General features: G+C 38.0%; 1 protein-coding gene across 2 annotated transcripts in view; it reads right to left on the bottom strand.

Annotated features, from left to right (window-relative positions):
• Positions 1 to 13,077, bottom strand: part of ROCK1 (Rho associated coiled-coil containing protein kinase 1) — a 162,924-nt gene that overhangs the window by 118,773 nt on the left and 31,074 nt on the right. For both annotated transcript variants that reach the window (XM_079108289.1, XM_079108288.1), the window contains exon 2: positions 6,481 to 6,562. In XM_079108289.1, the coding sequence (XP_078964415.1) occupies positions 6,481 to 6,562 (82 nt within the window). The remainder of the gene's footprint in view (positions 1 to 6,480; positions 6,563 to 13,077) is intronic.

Raw genomic sequence — 13,077 nt, forward strand, 5'->3', positions numbered from 1 at the left:
CTCCTAGTAATTCAGTTTCAGATCTTACATTTTTAAATCCATTTTGAGTTGATTTTTATAACTAGGGAGAAGAAGGGGCTGTTATGGTTTAGACCTACAATGTCCCCCCAAAAGCTTATGTGTCAGGCAATACAGCAATGTTCATAGTTGAAATTACTGTTAAGAGTTGCCACCTCACTGATAGATTAATCCATTAGATGGATGAAGAACCTAAATAGACTCCGGGGTGGTAAATCTAAGGGAGGTAGGGCATGGCTGAAGGAAGGAGGTCACTGGAGGTGTGACCCGGAATATATCTGTCCATGAGCCTTTCCTCTTTCCTTCACTGCTTTCCGGCTGCTATGCATGAGTAGCTTTCCTCCACCACATCCTTCTACCATGAAGTCTGTCTCACCTAAGCTCAGGGTAATGGAGTCAGCCAGGCATGGACCAAACCTTTGAAACTGTGAGCCCAAAATGAAATCTTTTATCCTCTATATTGTTCTTGGCAGATATTTTGAGCACAGAGACAAAAAGCTGACTAAACCAAGGGTCCAGCTTCATTCTTTTGCATATGGATATCCAGGTTTCCAGCAGCATTTACTGAAGAGACTCAAAGTGTGTTCTTAGCACCTTTGTCAAAAACCAGTTGGCTATACAAGGGTGGATTTACTTCTAGGTTCTCTGTTCTGTTCCACTGATCTGTCTGTATTTTTACGTCAATACCATGCTGCTTTCATTACTACAACTTGGTAGTATATTCTAAGGTTAGGCAGTGTAATACCTCCTGCTTTATTCTTTTTGCTCAAGATTGCTTTATCTATCAGGGATTTTGTGATTCCATAAGAATTTTAGGATTTTTCTCCCCTAGTTCTGTGAAGAATATAATTGGTATTTTGACTGGATTTTCACTGAATCTGTACATTGTTTTGGGAAGTATGGAGGCTTTAACAGTATTGATTCTGTGAATTCATGAACAAAGGATATCTTTCTATTTTGGGGATCCTCTTCAATTTTTTTCATCAATGTTTGATGGTTTTCCTTGTAGAGGTCTATCACCTCTTTGGTTAAATTTAGTCAAAGGTATTTTATTTTAAGGAGAACAATTTTATCCCATATTCCAAGTGTATTCTTAGATCACTATATCTGATATCTATAAGCAAAAAGCAATTAGATATGGGCACGGTGACATATGCATATAATCCCAGCAACGCAGGAGGCTGGGACAGGAAGATCACAAGTTCAAGGCCAGCCTCAATTACTTAGTGAGACCCTGTCTCAAAACCAACAACTAAAAAAGGGGATGTGGTTTTCAAGATGGCGGACTAGAGGGTGGCTGCATTTCATGTTGCTCCAGGACTCAGGATTTAAAAGAGATATTGAGAGACTTGGGACCAACTCAAAGCCGCCGGGTGAGTCTTTCCCATTGGGGAGGCGACCTGTATGGGGCAGTAGTCCCGGAACACAGGGAACTTTGTGAAGTAGAGCTGCCCGGCGAGACACACCTCCCCCCGCTGGAGCAGTGAACTCGGACAACTGGGAGCATCGTAGAGGAGGCCGCTCAGCACAGCGCTTGGACTCGGAGCAACCACTGGGGCTCCGGGCGGCTGCCCAGAGGAGGAGCTACGTGGAGAGCTGTTTGGACTCAGAGAGACCGCTTCTGAACACTGGGGGGCTACCCGGAGGAGGAGGAGGAGCACGGCGGGTCGCTTGGACTCGGAGTGACTGCATCAGAGCTCCAGGTGGCTGCTCAGAGGAGGAGGCGAGTGGTGAGTTGTTTGGACTCAAAGTGACCGCTCCTGAACGCCGGGGGACTGCCCGGAGGAGGAGCACGGTGGGTTGCTTGGTCTCGGAGTGGCCGCACCAGAGCTCCGGGCGGCTGCCTGGAGGAGGCATGCAGCAGGTCACTGGGACTCAAGAGTGACCGCTCCTGAACACCCAGGGGGCTACCCAGAGGAGGAGGAGGAACGGGGTGGGTCACTTGGACTAGGAGTGACTGCCCAGGGCTACGGGTGGTTGGCAGGAGGAGGAGGCACGCAGTGAGTTGCTTGGACTCCTAGTGACCGCACTGGAACACCGGGCGGCTGTCCGGAGGAAGAGGCGAGCGGCGGGTCACTGGAACTCGGAGCGATTGTACGGGGCTCCAGGAGGTTGCTCAGAGGAGGGGTCGCATAGCCAGGCGATTAGGTGCAGAGCAGGGTCCCAGGACCTAGGAGGCTTCTTGGTGGAAGAGCCGCACAGAGACACGCTTAGGAGCGGAGCGAAGGTTCCAGGATTCTCTGAGGAGAGGCAGCTTAAGGAGACTCGTCTGCGAAGGGTGAGGCTCCCAGGCCCAGGAGGTAGATCCGGGCCCCTGGGAACGTTGCAGAGGAAGGCAGCCCAGCCCAGGTGGTAGTTGTAGATTGAGGGGAACCTTAGGAGGGGAACTGACCAGCGAGACCTCCCCACCGGGTGAGTCTTCCCTGCCCAGTGAGGTTTTCCCACAAGGACGGTAAAACCAGAGACACAGGCCCAAACAGGCCTTGCCTCAGCCCGCAGCCTAGTTCCCCTTTGGATGACCATTGGTCAACAAGTGGAGGCACCTCTGCCCACTAGCAGGGAATATACCCCACCGGAAGGCCACCACCCCTAGAGAGACAGCTTCCTTGTGGAGCACCACACTATCAACTTCCTCCAGGACTTCAGCCTATTGAAGGCTAAGAGGGGATATACTAGAAATCTTCAGGGACATTATAAGTCAATAGAGAAAATCTGCAATATCTCAGCGGTCCACTGATACCTGAACAATATGAGAAAACAAGGGAAGAAAATGCCCCAAACAAAAAAGGGGATGTGGCTCGGTGGTCAAGAGCCCCTGGGTTCAACACCCGGTAAGGGGGTGCTGAGAAACAAAATACCAACCTTTAATAATTTTGATGTATCCACTGATTGAAAACTATGAATAGCTAAATGAATTTCAGCAGTATATGAAATACTATCCTATGAAAATCTACTACTCTATATATTACATAAGCATGTCAAGAACTGAAGATGTTATATTGAAAAAATAAGTGTACTTATAACATTTTTTGTTCATATTTCCTTATTTTATTATTTCGTAGTACATGTTGTTTTATTTCAAACAACTTGTAAACATTTTTTCTTGAAATAACTGGTTGATTTAGAATTAAGTTCATTATTAACAGAGCATTAAAACCATCTTTCTTTAAAAAGTTAGGTTTATTAATGTATAATTAACAGTGTAAGTGTTCCTTGTTAGATGTAGATTTCAATGGCTTTTGAACAATACTATGCTTGTGCAATCATCATCACAAAGAAGTTAAAGAATTCCAAAATTTCTTCATATCTCTTTCTATTCAGTTTTCATATGTTTATTAGTCATTTCTATAGTCTCACCCCAGACCTAGGCAACTTCTCATAAATTCAACCTCCAAAGTCTGACATTTCTAGAATTTTCCATAAATGGACTCATATAGTAAGTAGTCCTCCACACACACACACACCCCCTTTTTTTTTTTTTTTTTTTGCAGTGCTGGGGGTTGAATTTAGCACCTTGTACATGCTAGGGAAGCATTCTTATCATGGAGTTACATCCCCAGGTGTAGGCAGCCTTTGAACCTGGCTTTTATTGAGCAGAATGTTTCTGAGATTTACTGATAGGGTTGCCCATGTCAGTAGTTGCTCCTTTTTATTGTTAAGAATATTCTATTAGATGGTTATAACAAATGGTCATCCACTGACAAATTAATGGGCACTTGAGTTGCTTCCAGTTTTCAGCAGTTACAAACAAAACTGCCTTTAATATTCTTTGTGCCTTAAACAGGTCTTTGTGTAGACACATACTGTCATTTCTTTTGAATAAATACCCAGGAGTAGGACTCCTGAATCAAATGATTAAGTGCACACATAACTCAAACTCTTCTAAAGTGCTTCGCCATTTATAAACCAGTCAACAAAACATAAGTTTAAACCTCCAAATTCTCATAAATACTTGATACCAATTTTTAAAGACTTTAATCATTCCCATGATGTGGAATCTTATTGTGGTCACAACTGGTAATTTTCTACTGATCGTGTTGAATACTTTTCCACATTCTTATTGGATATCTTCATATCTTCTTTGGAGAAAAGTCCATTTACGTTATCTGTCCAGTTTTTAACTATATTTTTATTACTGAGTAGTAAGATTTTATATATTCTGGATACCAGCCCTTTGTCAAATAAATGATTTGCTAGTATTTCCTTCTATTTTGTAGGTTGTCTTTTCACTCTATCTGATAGTGTCCTTTGAAGCACATAAATTTTTAATTTTGATGATGTTCAATTTATCAATTTTCGTTTTTTTGCTTGTGCTTTGGATATTGTAGCTAAGAAGCAACAAATTCAGGATTATGAAGATTTACAACTCCATTTTCTCCTAATAGTTTTTAGCTTCCATAAATTAATTTTTGCATATAGTATGAGGAGGAGTCCCACTTCATTCTCTTACATATGAGGATATTTAGTTGCCTGCGTAACATTTGTTGAGGATATTATTATTTCTTCTTTCACATGTTTGTAACTATTTTCTCCCAACCTGTGGTTTATCTTTTCACTTTGCGGCGGGTGGAACCCGGGGCCCAGGGTTACGCCACGTGCATCCGAAGATGGTGACTGGCAGAGAGCAAACGGCGTTCTGAATATGCATGGAGAAAGGCAGAATGCTTTTACAATTGGCTGTATTATAATCAGTTCAGCTGCCTAGCCCGTGGACAGATATACTTTACACGTAATGCTCGAGCGAGTGACTGCTTGACCTTTAACAGGATTGGATGGACATGTCTGGTTACAATTGCTTATGCATGAGACTGCTTATATATTGAGGGTGTTATTGGAATAAACGGGGAAGCTGCTTCATGAACTTCTAAAGAGTACGTGTCTTCTGTCCCGCTGGTCGGGCCGTAACTGCGAGGAGTGGCGGTTTTCCACAAGCAAAAAGACAAAGAAGCCACGGTTTCCCGTAAGAGAAGCCAAGCAGCGAGCCGCTTGAAGCAGCCCTGTCGGCAAGCAGCCTTGGTTTTCCGCATCACTTACTTTCTCTTTTGCTGTGTGTGTGTTTGCTTATTTTTGTGGTACTGACAATTGAACCCAGGGACACTGAGTTACATCCTCAGCCTTTTTACTTCTTAAAGACAGGGTATCCTAAGTTGCCCAGACTGACCTCAAATTTACCCTCCTGTCTTAGCCTCCCAAGTTGGAAGGATTACAAGTGTGCACTATCATGCCTGGCAATCTGAATACTCTTAATATTTTAATACTAAACTGTCCAATTCACAACTGAATCTCTCTTTCCCTTCTGTTCCCTCTCTCTCTTTTACTTAGGTCTTGTCTTAATTTCTGTCTGCATTATTGTATAGTAAATAATATGTAGGTAGGTCTTACACATTACTTTGCCAAATGTACCCCTAAAAATTAAGAAAGCATGTGTTTCAATTCTTGCGACACAAGTTTACAAAATTATACCCCAGCCTTTGTACTAATAAGCATTTGCCCTTTGTCTACCATCAAATGAGAAAGTGTACTTTCTCCATCTTAGTTCTTTCACAACATATTATCAAATAGGGAGGTAAATAAATGTAAACATTAAAAACTCGGTGTCAGTAGAATGTGAGAAATTATTGAAAGTTTTATACTTTAAAAGTTCCCAATTCAGAAGTTGGTACTAATATTCCCAATAAAATCTAAACTGAATTTTTTTTTTTTTTTAAAGAAGAAACTGGAAGAACAGAAAATCAGTAAGCAAAATTCTGAGGCAAGACTACAAAGTACAGAAATGATAAAAGTAAATTACAACAAAGTTAAAGAATATGACTATTTATAAAGATAAAACTTTTGTAATAAAACATATGTAATAAAAATGGAAAGATAACACCAAAACAAACCAAATCTAAATGCAGTAATATCTATGGTTTAGGAATACAAATAAACTAGTTAAGGAGGATTTTATGATGTAGTTCTTATTATTAGTTCCTTATGATTAAAAGCTTGAAACTAATTTAAAAAGTTATAAATCACATTTTAAACTTTAACATCAAAATCCGAAATGGAATCTTCAGAAAAAAATTATAAAACAATTTTCATGAACAAAATCCTCATATCTTAAGAGAGTTTTTCACATGTCATTTACTTTTACCTGTGAGTTTTCAAATAGTGAACTCATTTATAAAAGAAAAATAGGGACCAAATATAACACATAATTGAAACTCAATATATGTATATATAGGCACTTTTTAACATACTTATTTCAGTTATTTTTCATCCCCTTCTCTGAAACTACTTTGTAGCTTCTCCTACTAGACACCCAAACTAGTTAATAAAGCTTCATTCACATTTTCTACTAATATTATGCAGGAATTATTGATGAAATAACCAAAAAGTAAAAGAAAAAAGGGATTAAATTATCTAAATTAAATGTAGTTATATGCAATCTATCATTGACCTCCACACAAAAAAATTACTTACATCTGCTTAAAAAGTTGTCAATATTTTTGTTTTTTCTTAAGGCAGGAAAATCCAAATCATATACCAAAGCATCCAATCCATCCTAAAGAAACAAACGAATAGTTAGTTTTTTTGGATCACATTAGAATGCTTTCCTTATTAAGATTAAAGAATAGAAGCTACACTTAATATTTAATTTCCCTTCTCTAATGTATCTTGTGTTCTTTTAACAAAAGATTTTAATACCCTTTTACAGTTACATGAGTATTGGAAGAAGGGAAAATCTGTTTTTATTTCATATGTAGATTTTTCACTTTCTAAACCTACCAGGCACAAGAACAGGAAAATCACCACAGATTGGCAGCAGGTGATTTCAATTCACACACTTTTCTCCTCATAAGGGCATAAAATTTTACATTTCACTTTCTTTTATTTTCATTTCACAAGTACACATCAAAAACCTACATTTCTTGGCCATACTACCAAAAGTGCTATACAGATTCAATGCAATTCCAATTAAAATCCCAATGATGTACCTTACAGAAATAGAGCAAGCAATTATGAAATTCATCTGGAAGAATAAAAAACCCAGAATAGCTAAAGCAATCCTCAGTAGAAAGAGTGAAGCAGGGGGTATCGCAATACCAGATCTTCACCTCTATTACAAAGCAATAGTAACAAAAACGGCATGGTATTGATACCAAAATAGACAGGTAGATCAATGGTACAGAATAGAGGACATGGACACAAACCCAAATAAATACAATTTTCTCATACTAGACAAAGGTGCCAAAAATATGCAATGGAGAAAAGATAGCCTCTTCAACAAATGGTGCTGGGAAAACTGGAAAACCATATGCAACAGAATGAAATTAAACCCCTATCTCTCATCCTGCACAAAACTCAACTCAAAATAGATCAAGAGAATCAGACCAGAGACCCTGCATCTTATAAAAGAAAAAGTAGGTCCAAACCTTCAACTTGTTGGCTTAGGATCAGACTTCCTTAACAGGACTCCCATAGCACAAGAAATAAAAGCAAGAATCAACAACTGGGATAGATTCAAACTAAAAAGCTTTCTCTCAGCAAAGGAAACTATCAGTAATGTGAAGAGACAGCCTACAGAGTGGGAGAATATCTTTGCCACTCATACTTCAGATAGAGCACTAATTTCCAGAATCTATAAAGAACTCAAAAAACTCTACACCAAGAATACAAATAATCCAATCAACAAATGGGCTAAGGAAATGAACAGACACTTCACAGAAGAAGATCTACAAGCAATCAACAGATACATGAAAAAATGTTCAACATCTCTAGTAATAAAAGAAATGCAAATCAAAACTACCCTAAGATTTCATCTCACCCCAATTAGAATGGCGATTATCAAGAATACAAGCAACAATAGGTGTTGGCGAGGATGTGGAGAAAAAGGTACACTCATACATTGCTGGTGGGGTTGCAAATTAGCGCGGCCACTCTGGAAAGCAGTATGGAGATTCCTCAGAAAGCTTGGAATGGAACCACCATTTGACCCAGCTACACCCAAGGACTATACCCAAAAGACTTAAAATCAGCCACATCAATGTTCATAGCTGCTCAATTCACCATAGCCAGATTGTGGAACCAACCTAGATGCCCTTCAGTTGATGAATGGATAAAGAAACTGTGGCATATATATACAATGGAATATTACTCTGCCATGAAGAATGATAAAATTATGGCGTTTGCAGGCAAATGGATGAAACTGGAGAATATCATGCTAAGTGAGATAAGCCAATCTCAAAAAACTAAAGGACGAATGATCTCGCTGATAAGCGGATGAGGACATATAATGGGGGGTGGGAGGAGTTAGCGTTAGGGTTAGGGTTAGGGATAAGGATGGTGGTAAGAATGGAGGAAGGAAGGACTGTATAGAGGGAAAAGAGGGGTGGGAGTGGTGGGGGGAAGGGAAAAAATAACAATGAATCAAACAACATTGCCCTATGTAAATTTATGATTTTTAATAAAAAAAAAAACCTACTTTTCTGACTACAGATACTTTACAAGGTAACAGCTAGTTAATAAAGCATGTAGTTTAGTATAAAATAAATTTCACATAATCACAAACAAAAGTTATATATATATTTAATTCTAAAAATGTATTAGGTTTTCACAGAGTTCTCTTTGTTTAAGACACTTTCTAGGGCAACCAGTAGTAAAGGACAAACATGAGCTTTTGCTTTTGAGTGGATATTTACTAACCAAGTACAGGGCAATATGAAGGTGTACCACTCAATGTTGAAATGGGAAGGCAAATATTCAGACTATACAACCTGCCATATGGCAGAAGCAGGTAGAACATTTGGGTAATTCTAAACTACCTCCATTACAAAGTGTCACTCTTTGGTAAATGGAGTTTGTGTAACTGGACAACGATGTATATTGATGAAGAATGAGTTTTGAGTCATGCTTTAAAAGAATGTTTTCCAGAGTGTTCGAAAGATTAAATAATTTAAAAACAACAACAACAACAACAAAAGAAGCAACATTTTTATTTTTTGTGGGGTGGGGGTGGGGGAGTACCAGGGATTGAACTCAACCACTAAGTCACATCCCCAGCCCTATTTTAAATTTTATTTAGAGAGAAGGTCTCACTGAGTTGCTTGGCATCTTGGTGTTGCTGAGGCTGGCTTTTAGACCTCCTGACTCAGCTTCTGGAGCAGCTGGGATTACAGCCCTGCCTAACAAAGCTACTGCTTTTTAAAGGAAAAAATAGTGTATTCACATGCTACTCTTGGGAGGTCAAGTCACATAACCTTTCTAAGGCTCTGTTTTTTTTTTTTTTAATTGTAAAATGAGGATAATGAACACCTACCTGTAACTCACAACAAATTTGTGACAAGTAAGCAAGGTAAGTGAAATATTTAGCCCTTAATAATGCCACTTCTTTATTTCTGTAGGTGACATTAAAAAGCTCTACAAGTTAGTCTCCCTATTAATAGAAATGACATTAAAAAAAAGTCACACCTTTTAATCATTTATGGTCATAAAACCCTAAGAGTAAATCTTAGGTCACATGTCAAAAATCTTCCTCAATGCAGTAATACCATTTGGCTTTACCTTGATCATATTATTTGATTATGTATTTGTTAATGAAAGCCTAGCTGCCTCCACTAACTGCGTATGATCACCAGGTGTTTGGGCCTATCACCATGTGCTTTAATTTTATAGCAGTATGAGATGGTCTACCACTTTTTCAGTATCATCCGTGTGTAAAAATCACATCCTTCTTATCAGAGAGAGAAAACTGGCAAGAAGGTATTCTAGCATAATCTAACGCATATTCCAACTGAGGCTAAGGGAGTGAAGACATCAGGATGAGGGAGAAGGGTGCAACCTTCCCTTGAAAGGAAGATACACAATACAAGCAATGTGCATATCCAACCATAAACTGGGGCAAGGAATCCTGACTTTCATTCAATGTTCTAAATTCTGCAACAAATGAAGGAATGACTTCTGCATTTCCTAAAGTTCAAATTTTGGTAAGATGACTCGGGTCCTTAACAGAAATTAAGTCTTCCAGGTGCAAAACCAATCCACAAGGAATGCCAGCCAAAGCATACAGTCCTTCTGCTCCATTTAATTTCATGATTTAGGAACGAAGCAAAGTTATACTCTACTTTCACAACATGTTTATCATTTAGCTTATTCACCAATTTAACAATGTAGAGGAAACCATGTGCAGTGGCACATGGAGCATCCAGCAACTCCGGAGGCTGAGGTGGGAGGTTAAGGCAGGGGGATCATGAGTTCAAAGCGAGCCTCAGCAATTCAGTGAGGCCCTAAGTAACTCAGCAAGACCCTGTCTCTAAATAAGATATAAAAGGGAATGGGGGTGTGGTTCAATGGTTAAGTGCCTCTGGGCTCAAACTCCAGTACCAATTAAAAAAAAAAAAAAAAAAGAATGTAGAGGACAGTATATATAAAAAAGACAATCAATACTAAAGAGTTACAATAATTAAATTCTTTGTTACTAATACTTGAAAAATAGTAGTACACCAGTTACAGCAGTAGTATTTTAAAAGAAGCTAGTCGTGTACAAGTATTTCCTCATATATACACAAAGGCAAATATAATTAATTGTAAGTATAATATTTTACAAGAATCTTTTAAGCATGAACATTTCATATTTCCTGAGAAGCATGGATATGTGCTGGGGTAGCTGGGCTATCTCACAATAGAGCTTATGTAAAAGGTAGAAGAAAATTATTCACCTGAATACTACTACAAACCTTAGTTTTCCAGATACTCTTACAAAAATAAGAGTCCTGTATAAAATACTATTTCAGATTAAATCTATTAAAAATAACAAATTTATTATAAGGCAAGAGAACATTAAAAAGCAATAGGGAAAATGGCATGTTATGCACATATAGGAAATATGTATTTTTAGGTAAATTTTTAAAATCTAAGTTCATTATTGTAAACCTAATAGACCTGTTTTAGGAGAAATAACCCTGAAAAAGACCAGACATTTTGAAAATCAAATTATTTCTAAAATAGATTGACCACTGGTACCAAGAGAATAGTATCAAATTGTAATGACAGAAGAGATACTGTTTAAAGAAAATGTTTAGTATTATGTAGAATGTTTTCAATAAATCCCTTCACCAGGGAAAGAAATAAGAAATTCTCAAAATTAAACACTAATATGAAAATGAAAATAATTTCCTTAGAAATTTTTAACAACCTAATACTAAATGCAATTAAAATGTTTAACCAGTATGACACTACTGTATTCATATTACTGTATTAATGTCAATCAGAGCAATTATAATAAACAAAAACTGTTCTAAGTTACTTAGGCCAACAAACAATGGCTTTTCCCAATTAGTCTCCAACTATGCCCTTCCAGATCATTCTCTCTGCATTCATATAGCTAGGCTCGAGCTGCAGTGTATAGCCATTTCCCAAATAAGCCTTACTCTATCCCACTGCCTTTGCACCTGCTATAGTCTCCAGCTGGAATGTGAACACTCATATTCAGACTGCCTCAAATAGCCATTACTTTCTGTCGCCTTCCGAAAGATCCTATGTTAATAAAGATGTTCTCTGTTCTCCCTATTATAAGAATTGTTATATTTAAATGCTATATTGTAATTATTTATTTACAAATCAGTCTCCTCTTTTGTAGGGAAATAGAAAAAATAAATACTCCAGGGAGTTCACAAGTAGGTAGAAAAAGAAAATACAAGATACCAAGTATTATAAGTAGGTCCCACAAACAAAGGACTGTGTAATCTTTTGGGCTTCAGAGAGGAGATAAATTTGTGTTGAATCTTAAAGAAAAGAACTTGGAATAAGATGGAGGTGGGTCAAAGCAATCAAAAGAGAGAAACAAAGGAGAAGTTAGAGAATAAAAATAAAATGCTCTGGAATGGGAAGGGTAGAATGGTAGTTCAAGAAATAAAAATGTGAAGATAGGTTAGAGAATATTAAAGGTATGACATACCACGCTAAGAATTGGGTATTTATCTTCAGATATCCATTTGGAAACACAGATTTTTTTTTTTTTTTTTTTGGTGGGGGTGACATGACTGGGTTTTATTTTAGTAAAGTCTGGCAATGAAAAAGCCAACAAATTAGATCCAGAAGAAACAGGCAGAAAGCAGAGCAATTTAGAAGAATGATGTGGCAATTCTAGAAAAAGAGGACAAAAGACTGAACTAAACTGGGGAAATGAGAATGGAGCACTAGAAGTAAGAGAACTTGATGAATAACTAACTGCAAGAGGAACAGGAAGGGGTAAGAATGACTGGGGCTGAAGTTGTGGCTCAGTGGTAGAGTGTTTGCCTGGCATGTGTGAGGGTTACAGTTCAATACTCAGCACCTAAAATAAGTAATAAAAAAAGATCCACTGACAACTAAAAAAAAAAATTTTAAAAAGAATGATTATATCTTCTAGTTTATATGAGTAGATAGCAACTTCATTAAACAAGGCAGAAAATGTAAGTTGGAAAAATGTTTTAGACAAAATAAATTTGAGGTCCCCAAGGGACCTCATTTTACAGAAAACTATTGCAGTTGAAAATATGAGTTTGACTTCAACAAAGAGATTGGGACTATCATATACACTTGGGAATCACGAGAGCACACTTAATCCATGAGAACAGATGCAGTTACCCAACAAGAGCAAACACAGAATGAAGAATAGAACCCTGGGAAATACTGACATTTGATAGGTAAGCAGGTCAAAAAATATGAAAGGAGCACCCAGACAAAAAGGGAAGACAGAAGAGCATCAGAAAATCTGAGCTAATTCCTGGAAGGAACTTAGGAGCAAGTAAAATGCAAGAGAAAGGTCAAGTAGAATGAAGAATGCAGTAAAAGCCAAGTCACTTGTAATTAAAATTACACTAATGACAGCTACACAATAATGTGACTGACTTAATGCCTAAAAACTATGTACTTTTTAGAGTCAGTTAAGTGATAAGTTTTGTTATCTATATTTCACTTTTTTAAAAGTCACTATCAAATGTCAGCAAACTAGTAGACTAGCAAGTTCCAAGCTCTCTTTCCCCAACAAAATATTGCACGCTGACTCTTTTCTACACAAGCACTCGCACGTGCACACAC

The sequence above is a fragment of the Sciurus vulgaris genome (genome assembly GCF_902686455.1).
Source record: "Sciurus vulgaris genome assembly, chromosome: 13".
Lineage (NCBI taxonomy): Eukaryota > Metazoa > Chordata > Mammalia > Rodentia > Sciuridae > Sciurus > Sciurus vulgaris.